The sequence below is a fragment of the Hyperoodon ampullatus genome (genome assembly GCF_949752795.1).
Source record: "Hyperoodon ampullatus genome assembly, chromosome: 16".
NCBI classification, from domain to species: Eukaryota; Metazoa; Chordata; class Mammalia; order Artiodactyla; family Ziphiidae; genus Hyperoodon; species Hyperoodon ampullatus.
This window is the reverse complement of record NC_136929.1, coordinates 27,870,220-27,889,801: the sequence shown is the minus strand read 5'-3', so window position 1 is coordinate 27,889,801 and position 19,582 is coordinate 27,870,220. Positions and strand designations below refer to the sequence as shown.

The 19,582-nt window shown below is 32.7% G+C and overlaps 1 protein-coding gene across 2 annotated transcripts in view; it reads right to left on the bottom strand.

Moving 5' to 3' along the window:
- MYCBP2 (MYC binding protein 2) overlaps nt 1–19,582 on the bottom strand; it is a 266,872-nt gene that overhangs the window by 56,705 nt on the left and 190,585 nt on the right. Inside the window, exons 53-57 of one of the 2 annotated variants that reach the window (XM_079721659.1) lie at nt 15,873–15,947; nt 13,016–13,240; nt 12,026–12,158; nt 9,536–9,658; nt 6,668–6,823 (exon numbers count right to left, since the gene is read on the bottom strand). In XM_079721659.1, coding sequence (XP_079577785.1) covers nt 6,668–6,823; nt 9,536–9,658; nt 12,026–12,158; nt 13,016–13,240; nt 15,873–15,947 — 712 coding nt within the window. The remainder of the gene's footprint in view (nt 1–6,667; nt 6,824–9,535; nt 9,659–12,025; nt 12,159–13,015; nt 13,241–15,872; nt 15,948–19,582) is intronic. The other variant, XM_079721660.1, reaches the window with a different exon arrangement.

The following is a 19,582-nucleotide window of genomic DNA, read 5'->3' as shown; positions in this document are numbered from 1 at the left end:
TTCACTTTATGTGTTTTCCTTCCCTTTACAGTAAAACTTGACAAATTTATCTATAACAACTGTCTCCAATTTCTCTTCCCCCCTTTCTCTTGAACCCACTCTAATGGAGTTTTGGCATCTCATCCGACTAGAGTTGCTCTCATCAAGATCATCAGTGACCTCCACGTTGCTAAATCCAATGGTCCATTCTCAATTCTCACTTTACCTGACCCATCAGCAACATCTGATACACCTTGTCACTATTTCCTTGAAATACTTTCTTCATTTGGCTTCTAGAAACACCACACTGACTCGGTTTTCCTCCTATTTCTATGGCCACTTGTCAGTCTCTTTTGCTGATTTCTCCTCCTCTCTCCCATGTCTAAACCCTGAAGTGCCCCAGCGCTCAGTCTTTAGGCATCTTCTCTTTTCTCCCTATACCTACTTTCCTGCTGCTTTAATCCACCCTTAGGGCAACTCTCAAATTATTCTGCTATAAGCCAGTGAACTGCCAACTTATGTGTCCTGCACAGACAGTTCCCATGAACTCCAGGGTCTTACATCGATCTCAACTTGATATCTCCACTGGACTTAAAAGGAACCTCAAACAACATATCTGATCATTTGCAAACACGGTGACAATTATTCCTATCCCTGTACCATGCCCCTTTGCAGCAACTCTAATCAAGAAGTGAAGTCTATTTCTCCATCCTTGAACATAAGTGTCCTGCTTTGACCAACAGAGTATGGCATATGTGATGCTGTGTCAGTGTCAAGCCTAAGCCTCAAAAGACTGTGCATGCTTTTGTTTTCGCAGAATCCTGCAATGTCCATGCAAACAAACCCAGGTTAGCCCACTGAATGACAAGAGATATTTGGCCTAGTCACCCTTTTCATGCCAGCCAGTCCCCAATGAAAAAAATACCTGGCTGACCTACAGATGCATGAAGGATCCCAGGCAAGATCACAACAACTACCCAGCTGAACCCAGCCTACTCTGCTAACCCACAGAACTGTGAGTGAAAGAGTGCTTGTTTGAAGTCATTAACTTTTGGGGTGGTTTGCTATGCAACAGTAGCTTACCAATATAATGTCCAAAATTAAGCCTTTGTTATTGCCCCCCAGACCTAGTTCTACAGTCCCCATATTAAATGGAAATTACATTCTTCCAAATGCCTATGCAAAAATCTTAGATTTGCCCTCCACTATTTTGGTATTCTCATTGCTTATTCAATCTTTAGGCAAATCCTGTTGATTCCCCTTCAAAATATATCCAGTATTCCATGATTTAATACCATCTCTTAGGCTACTCTGGTAAAGCTACCATCATATCTCACCTGGATTACTATGAAAGCCTCCCAAACTGGACTCCTTGCATGACCAGTACTTACTTAGAAGAGTGCCTGACATGTAGATGGTGGTCAATAAATATTTTTGAGTCAGTGGATCCCCAAAACTTGGCTCATGCTATTCTTAGAGAGGAAATACACCTGTAATCTCCTTCCACACCCCCACTGCTGCCTGATAAATTCCTATGAGTCCTTCAACACTCTGATTAGGGGCCATCTCTTTATCTAATGCCTTCTCTAACCTTTCCTAGCTGAGTCAGCAGCTTTTTCTCCTATGTTTCCAATGCATCCTGTGAATATTGCTCCTGCAGACTTAAAATAATACCATCATTTTTTTCAACATGGCTGCCTTCTTCAGTATTTCAAATGCCCTTCAAGATCAGTGATAATATTTTCTTTACTTTATTGCTCCCTATAGCCTAGCATAGACTAGATATTTAACAAACGCAGGTAAATAAATGATGGAAGAATAAATGACCCATCTGAAGAAAAATGGTAATAAGGGGTGGAATAAATTTAGTAGCCAATAAGGAGATGGGAGCAAAGGGAGAGACAAAAGGTCAGATCTGGTCAGGAGAAAGCAAACAGATGCACTCGGGCACACTGTCTTATAAACAACAGCAGCGTTCTCTGTGGTCTAAATTCCTAGGATGAAGTGAGGGCTGATGAAGAGGGAAAGGAACATGGGTCAAAGCTTTCCTACCACAGAGAAGATGGAGACACTGAGTCAAGATAAATTCTGGCCCATGACTGAAATGACAAGGATTTGTAGGGATGCTAGAGATGTTAGAGCCCAAATTGAAATAAATATATTGGCCATTGTGACAGATGCTATCGGTTCAAGTATGAAAAATTTTACTGCACTTGACTATTTGATTTTACGAAATCTTTGTTGATATCATCATTTAATTTTCCTTAATAAAAATTATAAAGAGGAAAAGGGTCTGAGAAATCAGCTTAGTGTCACAAAACTAACCAGAGGGAGAACAGAGATTAAAACACAGGTCTCCTTCCCAAGTCAAGGGCTCCATCCACGCCACAGCTCACACCAGGCAAACAAATAAGTAGACAGATTCTGGGCTGGGATTATAATCCAGGATAAAAATGAAGTCTAAGTCTTAGAAAAAAACCTGGCTTTTATACTGATATTCATACTAACATCTGAATGTAGTGTTATCATATGAAGACTTAATCTCAAAGCAAATAATGAAGTTAAGCTGTGAAAATGTACTGAGGAGTAGCTAGGAAACCTCATTTGTGTCTCCACAGAGAACAGACTGTTCTCTCTGAGACTGTGATTTCCTCCACTTTTCCTTGCAGCATGAGAGATGTTAAATGTCTGCATCAAAAGGCAATATCAATATCAACAGATAATGTTTATTAGGCACCTCATTTTATGGATGAGGTAAAAAGGGCTCAGATGCATCAAGTAACTTAAGTGGCTGGAAAGGAAATCTGAGCTTAACGTCTTTCCATCACTATATCTTTATAAGCTAAGTAAGTAAACACAGTGCTTTAGTATATGTTAGTATTCTTGAACACAAACCAATATGCATACAGATACTCAGGTGGACTCTTTTGTCACATTTAGCAAAAGTTTTGTCTCATTTGAGAATGTGATTATGGGTATAACAGAAAAACTCGTTGCAAAGTAACCTAGAGCTCTCATATCTGGGCTTGAAAGTACGACATACTTTGATATATATATTATATGTTACATATTTAAAATCTCTGGGAGAATCGTCAACTGTCTTAATGTTCTATTTACCATTTTTTTCTACAAAAAAAAAAGCAAATTATTTAGCTCCCTGCACAGTAGCTAAAAAATGTTTATATTAAACACAGTCATGTGAAATACAGTTTTTCAGTTGGAGGATCTTTCGTAAAATTCCATCAGTATAAACTCAGAATTATTAGATATCACATCATCACATTATAGTTAAATTTAATTACTACTGAAGTATTCTTCCTCTATTTTGAAGATGTACTCTGAGTAAAGACAGGAATATCAATCATAAGATAACAAGAAATACATGATCTTAAACTCATAGTTTACACTGAAGAAATGATCATCTTAGGCATTTACAGTCAATAAATACTCCCTGAATGCTTATGATGTGTAAGATATTGTCAGAGGATATGGGACAAATAAAATGATGCTTTCAAAAGAAATGAGGAAAGATAATGAAAATACAGAATGTAATATTCTTAAAAGAAAGTGGGCACCTATATCATTCCCCACCTCAGTCCACTAGAAATTTACTGCCAAATTGCTTACCAATTCTAAAACCTACATAAATACTTCTGAAATAAAAAAGTAACTTATGGAACAGTAAAGGAAAAGTTTATATACACACCTCTCTTCTCTCTCATGCCTTTGCACACATATAAATATGTTAAGACAAGGAAAATGTGTGACTTTTATTTCTATAATTATTCTATTTCACTAGAACAACAGGTGAAGTAATTTGTATGTATATATGTATGTGTGCATGTATAAAATAATTTTGCAACTTAAAAAAATTACCAAATGAATTTAATGTGCCAGATTATTTTCAATTCCAAAGATTAATTTAAAAAACCCCTACGCTTCAGGGGAATAAAAAAACTAAAAAATACTGATTAATAATGCTCATAAAGCTGACATGGGGAGCAGTTTATGTATGTCCCTACTTTATGTATGTCATCTACTTAGCTGGGAACTTGAGTTACAGTATTTAGGAAACCTTTTCCTTTTAAACCGTGCTACATTCTTAAACTATGAAGGGGAAAATAACCAATCCAAACAAAGCTAATACTCTGGATCCTAGAACCAAATGGAAACAGAAATTTAAAAACTATGTATTAAAGAGCAAATTTTTACATTATTTATTAGTAGGCAAAGCTAGATAGTTAAAAACATGGCCTCCTCTGTAGTCAGGAGAACTGGGCTCATGTTCTGACTCTACCATTTACTATGTATATTTCTAGGGCATATCATTTATCCTCTTTAAGCCTCTGTTTCCTTAACTGTAAAATGGAGACATTATCTCAAATGAGGATGTACTAAAGTGCTCAAGGACAGTAGTAAGTACATAGTGGTGACTTATCAGAATAAGCAAGAACTAGTAAATACAGTCTTCTATACATAATATTTTATTCAATATTTTAGAATCACAAAAGTGTAAGACAAAAATGATTCTCATTTTACTAATTAGTAAAGGGAAGTTCAGTATAAATAAGCCATCTTCTAAAGCAAGATGAAATGCTAGTGTGATGGACGGCAGTGAAATTCAGGAAAGAATATCTTACTCAGGTAGTTTTAACTCTGCCATATTTAATTTTCCTATGATGTAATCACTACAGTTCTAATATATCTATAAAACATTAAACTATTTTTAGATTCCATACTTGTTTTTAGTTGTGCTAAAGATTAAGCCTTCTGGTTTCTGGAATTGGGTAGTCAAACTTCAGTGATATTCTGCTGAGAATAAGAAGTCTGTATCACTGGAGTACACGCAGGTAATGATTCAGAAAACTGGTAATTTTGAGACATTTCTAGGCCATGATTTCAAATTTGCTCCAAGATGGTGGTAAAGGAAGTGGTGGTACTGATAACACTTAGACACAATATGAACAAAATTATACTGACACAATGTCAGTTAGAAACCTATTATCCTTTAAAAGAGGCAAATCTGATTTTCTTATGGTCTTTACATTTTGTTTTACAATATTTTATTAAGTAATTTGGTAAAATGAAAACAGTAATTATACTTTTTTTTAGAGAAGTTTTCGAGAAGACTTGCAATAACCCTTTAGGTAAAACAAAATGGTTCTTATTCCTTAGTTCTCCTGTCTGCTCCCACTATGACATTATCAGGGTAATTTTATATTTAATATGAATTTTCTGCCTGGTTATGATGGTTTTTTCCCTTTTATTTCCTTGTCCTTACTTTTAAAACTTCCTGCAACCTGGGCACATCTAAATGTAAAGTGTCTGTCACTCCATTAAATGGGGAAACTGAGCCTTCACTTCTCTTTCATTCTTCTATAATGCTTATCAAGGAAGAAAAAACTATTTCACACACATGACACTATTATGTTTCCTTGAAATTCTTCTTTTAAGAGACATTAAAGTGAATATTACACATGAACAGAGATGATTAGCTAGAAATTGATACTACTTATATCTACAAACTAATTTCATTAATTGAATTTGCCTAATGTATAGTGCAAACCTAAAAAAGTTTAAACTCTTATATACTCTTTTCTGAAGATAGGTAATAATATCATAATGAATAACATCATTTGCTAACTATACACTACCCTGGTTCCTAATAAAAACTAAACCAGCTGGCATTCTCTTAAGTAATCCTAATAATAGCTATAAAAGTATTTTTGTAGAAAAATAACTTAGATCTAAGTGTGGATGTATTTTATTAAAGTAAAGCAAAGAGGTCATGCATTTGAATTCAAACAAATGGGTGTACAAGCTGAGACTTCCAAAAACTCTCTCAATTCAGTGAGTGTGTTTATATACTGTAGAGCCAATATGTGAACTGAAGGCCAAGAAGAGCATATTGTTGTCATACTAGGAGGTTTGAGAAGTTTATGGGGAAGCCTCAGGAACTTATTAAGAAAAAGGAAGACTCAGGTAAATGTAATTTGTTTTGGGTCTGTTTTCCAGATCAGTATGAATTACTATCATGGATAAAGGGCTAGAATAATCCTAGAAGGCAGAACTGGAATCAACTGATTGGTTTAACTTATTAAGAACAAGAACAAGAACAAAAACAACAACAACAAAAAGCAAGAGAAGAAACAACAATGTGAGAACATTTGGAAACCTAAGTTGCTCTACATTTCACAGACACCAAATTCACTTAAAAGAAACAAACAAACCTGCCCAGTACAGCCTCTCCTCCACCCACTGGTATAGTGAAATAGGTTCATTCTCTTGGGGCATCTCTAAGTAACAAAAATTCAGTGTAAAACAATGAAAGTTATCCTTATAACTGATGCTTACCATAGTCGTGCATATTATGAAAAATTTTTTTAAATCAATGTTTTCTTAATATATTTTATAGTATGATTTGCTTATTCTGGAATTAGAATAGAAAACATAAAAGTCATATTTTAATAGCTACACTTAATAAAAAAATGTGATTAAAAACAAATGTCTTAGCTGCAGAATGTCTTAGGTCAGAATAGCTTAAGTGCTTCAAAAATGTGGGAAGGGATAACGTCCTCATTAAATAAAACCAGTTAGGTGAGTTGATAAATAATTAGTAACTGATAAACAACTCAGAACAAAGCTTCAGAAATGGTTTGATGAGGCAGGTAAGGCTGACAAGACTTACTCTGAAGCTGAGGCTGCTGGAAGGAAAGGGGCTGTCCGAACACAAATGGGCTGTGGACTAGGGAAGAGGGAGGTTTTGCAGCTTGATCAAAGATGGAAGGAGCTGGGAGATTGGGCCGTGACTGAATGGAATTCAATATGGCACTCAGTTGGTCACCTGCAGTGGGCAAAACAGTCAAAACTACAACTTGTTATTAATTAACATCCAAAATGGCAAAGTAAATGGTGCTTTATGACATTCAGATAAAGTTCAACACTAAATAAAACAATGCCAATTCAGAACTGTTGTGGAAGTTGATGACTGTTATTCTCAAATTAGGGACCGAATGTTGTATGTTGTTTTAATAATGGAAGCACCCCAACAAATTTTATATAATGGCCCACTTACAAAACCAAATCCATTTAAATTCATATACAACATCTAGCAGCAGCACGAGAGAATACAGAGTCTATGAAGTAAGTATGATAAGTTGATTCAATAACATACAAGTATAAAGGAAGATCTAAGTCGATGATGTCTTCTGTGCAGTACCTGACATTGACTATTATCACCCTGCCTCATACGCAGTACACTTCATGCAGAAAATATGCAAATAATATGAACAGTTCAATGCAGGACTGAAGGGAGGCAAAGTATATGTTATTAATTTAGTAATACATTTATAAATTAATATTTTCTTTTTTAAAGTTGTTATTGCCAAAGAAATTATACATTTTTAAAAGCATGAACTCTTTTGCTCGGATAGGCAATGTAAAAATTTATAAAAGACCTATAAGAAAAAAAGGAATATGAGGTACCTTATTTGAATAGTATCTCAAACATGAATTGATATTTTCTTCAAAATTAAATACAAAGGACATTAACAGAAAAATACTATTAAAAATATGAAATGATATAATTGGATGGATGATAGCTCCTTATTTATGAGAATATAAATATTAAATAGTTTAAATGATGCTGAAGAAGAAGGGTTGGGGGGGGAAACCATATCCAGACTAGCTGATGCAGAAACTGGAAAACAGTACCTTTCCAGGCATATTCTCTAGATATAATAAAGTTTCATAAATAAAATTTTAAATGAAACACCAACAAGAAACAGATTAATATGGAAAGAACTGTGCACACAAGCTACATCTCTTCACTTAAAAAAATTAATGCTGTGATTAGAAAAGGATTTTAGAGGTGATGAAGAATTTTATAAAATTGTTTTAAGGAAAAAGAATTTTTGCAAAAAACAATTGCTTGATGTTGGATAGCATAAAGAGTTAAAGAAAATGGGAACTACAATTAAAGGTAAGATAATAAATAAAGGTTAGATATATTTAATCAGATGAAAGTTTCTTAATATTTCTCCACTCCATCTAAATATTTTAAAAGCCTACTAAGAAGTACATGCTATTTTTGAACAATATTAGCAAAATCAGTTTAAAAAAGTAATACATTATTTCTAATTAGTAAGTGTTCTCAGCAATGTTTGTCTCTATTGAAAGTTGATTTTTATTCTTATGATGTTTTAACAAATTCTGTTTTAAAGACTGATTTAATGTGATAGCCACCAGTACAATTTAGACATTTTAGAGACTGAAAGCATACAATTTGAATTAAACATGGCTTTAAAACAGATTACTATACAAGTATATAGTGGTAAGTAAACACTGAGATTTTAAGGACTGGGAGCGGCAGAAGGAAAGGGACATGAAGAAAACACCACAAAGCATTTACCCTACTTGAACATGAAGGTCTAGTTTAAGTTAGTTGAAATCTGAGCTACCAGAAATGAGCAAGCAGATAGTACCCAAGCCTGTAGGATAGAGCAACCCGATGTAGGAGGAAGAGCCAAAAAGAAATCTTGTAGCTAAGGCTTCCTTCTTAATAAAAATACTTTGTGGAAAGTAATAAAGGTATCAAACAGAAAGTGGTTTTATTTTAAATTGAATATTTCCTCTATACTGATGTAATTCTGTATCTTGTTGACTATTTCATTATTTCACTTGCTCTGCAAGTCGGGTATTAAAACAACTGTATTTGTGTCTAGAAATCAAATCTCATGAATTAGTTTAAATAACATTTTAAAGTAAAAGTATTTCCATGTAGGCTATCTTCTTCCTACCCACTGTCCAGCTATATGCTACCTTCTGACAATATCGTCGATTTTGAAGCTAAGAGTTAGGAGCAGGTTCATAAGAAAGCATGTGAATGTGTCCAAATTTACATACAAATGGAATTTTGGATGAAATTCGAGCATAAATTACTCCAAAATAATTATTATTTGGACTGTCCATGATGCTGGTCTCTTCTGTTAATGCAACCGTAACAAGTTGTATACATTTTATATCCATATGGCTTAGGGGTTTTGTTTTTCTTTTTACAATTTTTTGGTTTCATTATACATACCAAACCCAAAGCTATCATTTCATGTAATTTGAAATTAACTAAGATAACTTGATTAGACATTGAAAACCACACATGTTTAATAAAGCTGATGTGCAATATTACTTAAAAATATTACTTAAAATATTTTGATTTTAAATGGATCATTTTGGGAAGTTCTTTTTTGCTCATTAACATTTAATAATAACTGGATGATAAAGAAAAGTTCTTCTACTGGATATAGTGACACAGAATCTTTATGATGTGAATTCAAAATGAGTGTCTACAAAATAAGAACGGGTAAGCAAGAACTATAAACTTAAGATAAAATGGATAAAACCAATACTGTAAAAAGAACACCGTCGTAAACATTTTGATTGTTAGTTTTCTAGGAACAAACTTAAAGTTTTGTGGGTGAACAGTAATAAAAATGGTTATAAGAGAAGGTAATAAAAATATTACAGTTAGGTAAGTAAAAGACTCACTTAAAACACCTACCTTTATTATTTCCGAGTCCATAATCAAATCCTTGGGCACTGCAACTTGCCCCTTTATTAAAAGCTTGTACTGAGAAAGGGCTTGGAGGAGGAGTTTGAGAATTTTGATCCAGAAGAACTTGTTCTACAATAAAAGGAACATCTATAAAATTAGTTTCTTATGTGCTATTCCCCATTTATAAAGAGAGAAAATTGCAAGAAAGATTTTTATGATGGTTAAGTTTTAAAATAACCTCACATTTAGATTTGATAATTGGTCTACCAATTTGGTCACTGACACCAACAAAGTATATGACAAAATCTTTGTTTTCATCAATCAAAATCACTATAATATTTAGAAATGGGATATGCTCTTATGGAGTCAATTTGCTTTTATTGTGCTATTAACATTTGCTATTATTGCTTTTTTTTGCTTTTATTGTGCCATATATATATATGGCAAAAAATCATTAAGTGATCACAGAGAAATTTAAACTTCTCTTACACCTCTTTTCGGGTCGAGTATATATCTTAGTAGAAACGATATCCTAATTTAAGAAGCATTATCTAAAAAGAAACTTCTACCTTCTAAGTATATGGGAATACAATTTCCTATGGTAAAACTCACTCCTTAGTATGGAAAGCATTTTACATTTTAACAATAATAGCTAACCTTACCATCTGATAGCTTTGTTATTTCTTCTCTTAGCTTTCATATAGATCTTATAAAGTATCTTCACTTTGTAAATGAGGAAACCAAGGCACAGAGATACTAGGTAATTTGGACAACTGAAAAGTTAAGAGCTGGCATTTGTACCCTGGCAGTCCAGTCCCAGAGTCTACTCTTACACATTATGCTCAGTGCTAGTTAAAATGATTACTAAGCTAGAAAGACCCTGACAGTCACTTAAACCATTCTCAGATTATTTAATTATGTCTTATATAAAGCTGATCTTGCTTTAGGTTATTTTCATTTATATCTGAATATCCCTATATAATGAAAATGTTTAAGAATTTATGAATATGTAATAATTATATATGTAGTAAGTATACTGTAAATGGGAAAGCTATTTTGTAAAATGTCTGATTTACATGAAATGAAGACTTTTGCTTTTCAAAACATAATGAATAATAGTTCTACCATCTCAGGACATTATTTTATGATGACATCATCTTTGACTAAGAAAAACTGGTCTGTAAAGACAAGGGAGGAAGTAGGTTCTCAAATTGGGTTCAGTGGATTACTGATGCAGTGTGATGTAATGAGCACAGCATTTGAAATATGAATGAAGATTCTGGCTCAAGTCTTTCACCTGCCCTGTTTCCAGTGGTATAACCATAGGCAAGTCATTTTAAATTCTGTGAGCTTAGAAATGTAAAATGAAGATTATATAACTGATCTCAAAGGCTTGCTGTGGGGAAAAAGGGGAGAATGTTTAATGTACCATGTTAATATATCTAAACGTACTCTGTTATTCACACAAATTCCAAACCTTTCTTGAATCTATTTATATACTATGGCCATATTACCTCTTGGATAATGGTTATTATAACTTTATACTCTTTTGGATAAAGAAGCATATTCATTTAATTGTCTTACCCTTTCCTATAAATTCTGGGATTTCGTAGAAAAGTCTACGTTTGGCTTATCCACTTATTTTGATGTCCTAACTAATACTTTTGTGACTCAACTTGTATATTTAGAAAACTTAGTGAGCAACCAGTATGTGCGAAAACTGCTTTAGAACTAGGAATACAAAGATAAAACACCTGTGCCTGTCCACAAGGGACTCACAATCTGGGTACAAAGAAATAAAAATTAACTTCAATATAATATCAGTTTTGTTCTAGTGGTGAATTCAGTTCTTTAGGATGAGAGGTAACTGTTCACTCTGTGAGAATCAGTTAAAGCTTCACCTAAGTGATGACATGGTCTGAACAAGATTTTGCCACCAGGAGAATGAAGAGAAGAGGGCAAAAAGGAAAATCTTTTATTAAAGGAGGTCATTCTTGAAAAACGGTAAAATAAAGTTTAAAGATGAAACTCTAACAACAAAATAGGAAACCCCCAGAAGAAGCTAAGCATATATTCAATGCTCCTTTCCTGAGACAGAATTCAAAAGAATGAAATTGCCTGGGAGAAGTACTACAATCAGTGGTTTGAAAACTGAACTTCCATTTAGTGGTAGAAAGAGTAAAAGGTTTAGTCCCGAACTGGCACAGAAGAATTATCATTTAAATTCATATTAGTGAAATAAAAAGCATGTTTTACAAAGATCAATTCATATGTTTCACATTTCCTTCTAATTCTCTTCTGTTATGGGTATTCATTTAGTACCTATGTACTTTACATAGGAATTTTAACAATTGCAAGATTTTTAAACCTTTAGTTTTGATTTTACTTAAAAAATAAACACAAAAAAGCTCTCTACAACAAAAGAAATACAGTACACTTTAAACTTCTGCACTGCAAAGGTAAATCGGAATAAATCACAAATTTAAGCCAACTTGCCATCTTCATGTCGGAGGTACTGGTTTCCGCCTCTGTCTCTAGCTAAGGACCATGCCTCTCCTTCATCACTCTCACAGAACTCTACCATGCTGTTCTTATCCAGCTGCACCCATGTACCTTCAGAATTGGTTACCTAGTACATAACAAAAAGCATGATTGATTGGCTTGATTCTTTCAGGGCACTCAGGCTGAAAACCAGCAAAAAGTTTAAGTGAGTAATTATTCCAAAAAATCTCTATCATCAAATTAGTTTCTGAAATTAAGACCACAGCCTGAGGTAAGACAGAAATCAATAAACAGTCTTGTAAAATAATGCTCACTGATGACTTCAGTAAAAACAATATTTTTTTAAGGCACAGGATAATCCCTTAATCATTTTAAATGCTACCCCAAAACACACGGCTCTTTGTTTGGCACCTGAAATGTCCTAACACAGCATATTCTCTATTATTTAGGTTGGTAGTGCCTAAAATGCAACTTGAAAGTAACCCTGACACTGAGAAATAGCATGACACACTACATCTTTAAGCTCATCAGCTGAGGCAAATGCCACAGTTGACTAAAGAGTAATGTTATTTGCTCAGGACTTCAGTGACACCCATATATGGGAACGAAGAAATGAAACCCTTTGAATATAACACATCTCCAAACTGATTCATAGCAAATATTTCGAAGTGCTGTTCATCCATGACAGTACAGTACACATTTGCAATAGTGAAAAGATATTTGCAAATACCAAACATTTATATATACAATACAAATCACTTTGTTATATAAATATTGTTTTCACAAGGATAATTATGAGAATAAAATTACTAAAAAAGAAGCACAGAAAAACTGCATTAGTATTTTCAATACAGGTAAAGATAAAGAACATTAACATTTAAACACCTGGGATGGAAATGGCAACCTTTGGAAGAAAGAGATGCTTTGGTTGTATTATATTAAAAATGAATATCTTAGAAGTCATGAAGCTACAAGAATCCATACCTCTCCCACTGCTTTGACTTTGTTTCCCAGAACTAACATTCCAATTGGGATACCTCTAAGGTTAGGGCAGCTTCTGATGTTGTGACCGGAAGGTCCCGTCTTCACTACCTTGTACATGCCTGGCCCTCCTCGCAAGAACGGCATATCCTGCTCTTGCATTGTTGCTTCCTGTGGGCAGCAGGAGTTTATGTCTTTGAAAAAGTCATCAGTACTAGTTTTAGGTTCCTGAAAATTTGAATAGGAAAAGAAAGTAAACAAAATACAATCTATTATCACTTTCAACATCCTTCTTAATTGCTTTTACAGCAAGTCCATAATGCATCAATTAAGAAAAAGAACACATATCCAAAGATAGCTCAAGGGTTGGTTAATACTACTATTAAAGAATCTTTCAGTTATTCAATTATGAATAATATTTAAAATAGAGTTGAAGAGAAGAAAAGATAGGAGAGGAACTGAACCTCTAGCTTCTGTCCACCATAATTTGAGAAACACAGTAGTACTTGATTTTACTTTTATCTTTTAGTGAAATATTTAACAGTAGGATAAACAAAAATAATTTACTATATGAACCACAACTGAATAATTTTGAATCATTATTACTGCATTACTGCCTGTCGGTATGGGTTAAAAAGTCTAAATCTTCATTTCTTTGTACTTTTGTTTACAGCTATTAATAGAGAAAATAGGTATGAAGATTCTGGAGACTTATCTATAAACAGAGATAACTGATGAAAAATGTGCATGAAATATAGCTACATGTTAATATTTACTAGTTATGAATGAAATAAGAATGCTTATAGGATTTTAACAACTCACACTTGCTTAATACAGTACAAATAAAAATGGCTTGTTAGATTTGCTAGACCATTGTTAAACAGTGATATACTAATGCTTTTAACAGAAAAAGATGATTATATTTTAGTAGAGAGGAGAGATTAACATTAAAGATGTGGTTTTATATAAATATAATATATTTGGATATAAAAGAGTCACTTCTAAAATGAAAGAACGGAACATACCCTAAATTTCCTGTTGAATCTGAATGCTGTGATGAAATTACTTCCTACGTGAATGCAATAAAGAGAAATAATAACCTTCCCATATTTGCTCTTTTTCCCAATTAAATGTAAAGGAAAGTTCTACACTGGAAATTCTTCCACTGTCATTATTACTTCTTTAAAACAGACTTAAATGGTTTAAATACAGCGATATAGACTCTACAAATTGTTTTATTCAAATACAGTAAAAGATCACAATGGGACACTTATTCAAACATTAGGTTAAAATTAAATTAATATCTAGTTATGTTATAAATAGGATAAAAATGAAAAAACCCACTAACATATTATGCAAGATAAAATATTACTGAATAGCTCTAATCCCTATGAGTAGTCTCATTCCAAAAGAAATGCCCATTATATAGTGGAAAATTAAAAATCAAGTCGTAAGGTTAAAAAAATGTGGATCCAAGAATTCTCCGTACCTGTGACTTTAATTTAATATATGGTTGGTCAGAAAAAATTTTAAATCCATTATTAACCTTCACATAATATCTTGTAAATTTCATTGTGGTGATGAATAATCATCAATTTTTACTTATACAAATACGTACTACGGACAGTATTTATTTACATTTATTATAATTACTGTACCATATTTGTCCAACATTTCTTATTTATATATTGGCAATTTAATGGAAATGAGAATTTTAAGTACTTGAAAAATTTAGATTTACAATCTAAAATAAAATATGCATTTTATATACCCATGCATGCATATTTGTAAAAAGTTATAAATGTGTACAACTATATGAATACAAAGAGAGCACTCAAAATAAAAATGGAGAGTAAGGTCTAAACTTTAAATTGTGCTGTTTTACTCATGAGATTTTCAGTAAATATTTAAAAATGTCATTGTGAATGATCAATTTTGGCAAATACATGATGCTATTTCATAGATGGAAGAGTCAAATTAGTCATATGTACAAATGATCTTTTAAAAATTACATGGCATGATGTAAAAACTAAACAAATATTCATAGATTTAGTGAAAAAACAATTTCACTGGTCTTTGATGATACATCTCGAGCATTTAATTAAGTTATAACAATATTTCCAATTTGACCACTCAGGGTAACAGTGAGAGAAAAGTCTTGGCAAACACTAATAATAATTATAATAATTGCAAGTTATTCACTGAAAGTCAATATAGGAAAACTGTCCTAAAATATTTAATATTTTATTGATTAGTTAAAGAAACTATATAAATTAATAAATGTACAGCAAAGTCTATCCTTTTTCTTAATACTAAAAAGTATAAAAAGAACTGATAGAGCTAAAATCACAGAACTGTATCTGTTATTCTCAAGAAATCCTAAAATGCATGTTTTATTCTATACAGCAATTTAAGACCTGGGTACCAGCATATGAAATTGATGAGCTGCAATGTTAATTTTTGCTCCCTGCAATCCCACCCCAACATTCAAAAGGCCACTGTGCAAGGCTAGGAAAAAAACAGAAGAGCCATAGGGTTGGAACTCTCCCACCTAAATAAGTAAGTTCTGAAAAAGCCAGACCTGTATATAATTGTTGGAAAAGCTAGTCATAAAGTTAAATATACCAAATTTGAAGTCAAGTAAAAGTTTAACTTACACTAGTAATACAGTCTTTGGCAGAAATAGAGGGGAAAGGTTTATGGGGAAACTCAATTGCAGAACTCTGTATAGATCGTTTTTGGTAAAAAGAATTTTTTTAAAAATTAATCTTAAGTAAAGGCTTCAACGATACAATGTAAAATTTGTTATACAAGCTGAAATACCTGAATAATGTATGACTGTTCCTTACAGTTAACTCACCTGGGGGAAAAAAGCTTTGGAAGTCCATGAAAATACGTCCAAATCCCTGACTCCTTGGCTAGCATTAAAGATATTCTGAGCAACAAAGTTTAAGAAAGAAAAATATCAACAAAGAAAGGGAACAGGATATCATCTGCAGAAGATGCGTTCACAGTAACAACAATGTTCTATACTCTAGCACCAGCACTGGAATATTATTTCACTAAAGGGAAACTGAAGCCACCTGAGTAAACCACACAGCAAAGAAATTCCGATACATAAGTTTTTGTCAAAAGCTCTCCATGGATATAGTGTGTCATGCCATTTACTACAATTAAGAGCCAGACATTGATTTAAACCTTAAGACAGTCAGTTCAAGAAGGACACCTTCAAATTCCTTTAAATGATGACGTGGCTATTCCAGTACAAGCCAGATTTGTTTTATGACAGAAGACAGTCTGCTGTTTTATAAAGAAAATGTGACTAACACAGATTGTATAGATAGAGCAACTATTATTATGAATAATAATGGCATGTAGTATATGTGAATTAGTTATCTCTGTTTAAAGTACAAAAAAAATCAAAAAGAAAAAAAAATCTAAGTCATTTTTCAATTTTGCTCTCTTCTACAAATGAGAAAACAGTCACTTGGAAATGTTACTGAAAGCTGTTAGCAAATTTGTTAAGAAAAGCACAGAGAAAAAACATACAATCTGAACTTTTATCAAAAGGCAGACCTAGTTTTCTCCATCTCAAAGTTTAGGAAATGCACAGAGCATTTAGGATCTTTACTTTAGAGTCTAAAAATATTTTGTTACAGAACAACCAATTCACAGCAACATGGTCCCAGAAAAATCAACATTTTCACAAAATGTTTTCATAAAAATTAAAATGATATACATTTACATAGACATATCATCCTATTGAACATATTTATTTGATCGGAAATTAAAATCCTTCCAGAAACCAGCAATTACACAATTTTACTGCTTATATAAATACAAAAAAGAGGACATTCAAAATGTTAATGAAAGTTGTCATTATCCAAGACTTCAGCACAAAAGAAACAACACAATTCCCAACCAACTGTAAGCCATTTTAGATAACGAGAATTTATTTAATATTCTCCAGTTCTGTATTTTCCTCATGTATGTACATGTAGGGACAGATGTAGATACAGACCCATATACATACATATATGCTAATACAGAAATATAAAACATATAAAAGCCAGAAAAAAAATGAGCTTCTATTAGTGTGCCTACAGATAAATGCAAAACAAAAGAAAAAAACAAAAAACCAAAGCCCCCTTCACATTTAAAAATAGACAGCAGACAGGGCACTTTCTCTTTAGGTGAAGTGGAAACATGTTGCAAAGTATTTTGAAATGCTATTTTGGGGGGAAAAAGATGTCCTTACTGGTTCGTCCATGTATGTAAGAATTTGTGGAGTATTTGCTCAATCGTTTTTCTCCTTTGCAGAGAATAGCGGTGCAAACCTTTTGACATAAAACAATATTAATATTTTTAGCATATTCTATTTTTTAGCATAAATTTTTCTAGCATCAAAAGCAATGTGAAAAGCGTTGTAAAAAGCAATGCAGATGAGTTAGGAATAAAGAAGCAATGTGGTGACTGACAATTTTAAAGCTTGTATCTCTCTTTTATTTATTTATTTTTTTAATTTTTGCTGCGCTATGCAGCTTGTGGGATCTTAGTTTCCCGACCAGGGATTGAACCCGCATCCTCGACAGTGAAAGAGCGGAGTCCTAACCACTGGACTGACTGCCAGGGAATTCCCTCTCTTATTTCAATGTGCAAACTCAAGTGTTTCCTCAGTCTGAGGACATGAGTTAACATGTACAATGATACCTTAAAGTGATGTAACTGCTAACCATGGTAACAAATTGCCAATAAAATCAATTTTGTACATGTTAATTATATGTGGATTCAAATTTGACTTTTTTGCTTTTGTTCTGCATTTGTAGAAAATTCTTTCTATGCTGGTTTATTATAAGATTATTTTTAAAATGTGTTATCCTAATAAAATTGCATTTATCAAGTATCAAAAAAGCACCAGATAGAAAACTGGAGTTTAAAATTAAAATGTACTTGCATAGTTTTCTTTCGAAAATTTAGGAAAGTTTAGTCTAAAGATACGAACATGCATGAAAATATTAATCTCTCCAAAGTCTCAATTTCTCACTATTAAAATATATAAATTAGCTTTCATATTGTACAATTTTATAGAATAATATGAGCACCACTATATATGTATGTAAAAGTGTGTATATATACACACACACACACACATATACAAATACACACATATCTACAATAATCTAAATCATTTTATTCTCAAAGACTATTGTGAAGGCAAAAAAGTTCTGTCAAGAAACTTAGAAACTGAAGCATGCTAAAAACCTAACTAAATTGATGAGCACCAAATTGCAACTCTAAGACAATAATCTTTCAAGGCATAGAAGAGACCAAATAAGCGAATAATTTTCATGGAGAAATACGTGACCAAACATGCCAAATGCTCATGCAAAAGAGAAAAAAGATAGTAATTGTTTCATTGTGCTGGATGATCACAGAGTTAAAAATTGCCAATTTTAAAGTGAAAAAGATAAAATATCTCAGAGAAATTAAATACAGCATATATACAAGCAATTATAGTGTTATTTTAATAGAGGCTTAAATTAAGGCTTAAATGGAATTTAAGCCTTAATTCCATTCTGTTTAGGAAACTTAAACATCAAGCTAAAGTATGAAATGAAGCTTTTGATAACCATCTAAGGACAGCATATTTACTAATGGTGTATTAAGTAAATACTTAGTATTTAGTGGGACTGAAAAACAGGTTATGCATACATATACACACAAATTTATTAGCGAGACAAAATCAAGAAATTTGGGGTATATTAAAGCTGTGACTATCAGGCATCATTAGGTATCCCAAAAGAATGAAACTGACATAAAATGCAAGAAACATTTGCTAACTTTACCAATTACCCTGAGTAATGTTGTAAGAGAGAATACCAAATGATATTTTTCCTTCATCTCTCCCCCAAATCTTCAGAGCCCCCAAATTCAGAAAAATCAGCCTACTTTCTATATGTGAACACCAATCAGCCTAAGTAGGTAGAAAGTGGTTTGTATAATTGTACGGTGTGTTCGGAGACTCAAGTTGCTTCTGCAAGAATTTGGATAATATCGGCATTATAAAGATATCTTTGAATACTTCTAATGAGGTATCATCTTCTTTCCTTGATATAAACTTTCTCTATCACTCAACCTCATTCACAATGTTAAAAGACCTCATTTTTGACAAAGAATCCAAAGAACTGGGCCTATAAGTTTCAGATCAGTAATATCTCCTATTTTAGAAGTAAACTTGCTTTCCAAAAAATTTAGGCTCTATTATAGGCAGTCAAATGTCTCCCAAGTCACGTGCATAACTGATTTTCTCTCTCTTTTTAAACATATTTTCCTTGGTATCTGAAACACTCTATTGGCTTACATTTGTAGTTTCCAAATCTTAAGAATTTTAATTTAAAATCAGCCTTCCCCAGGTATACCTTCAACATACATCACGATATTCATCCTCATTCAGCCATTAAGGTTATTAGTATTCATATTTATTTAATTGTGGAGTTCTAGCCAAGGTAGTATGATTCTTATAGCTATATTTACTTTATCCTTTTATAACTATTTATCCTTATGGCTCCA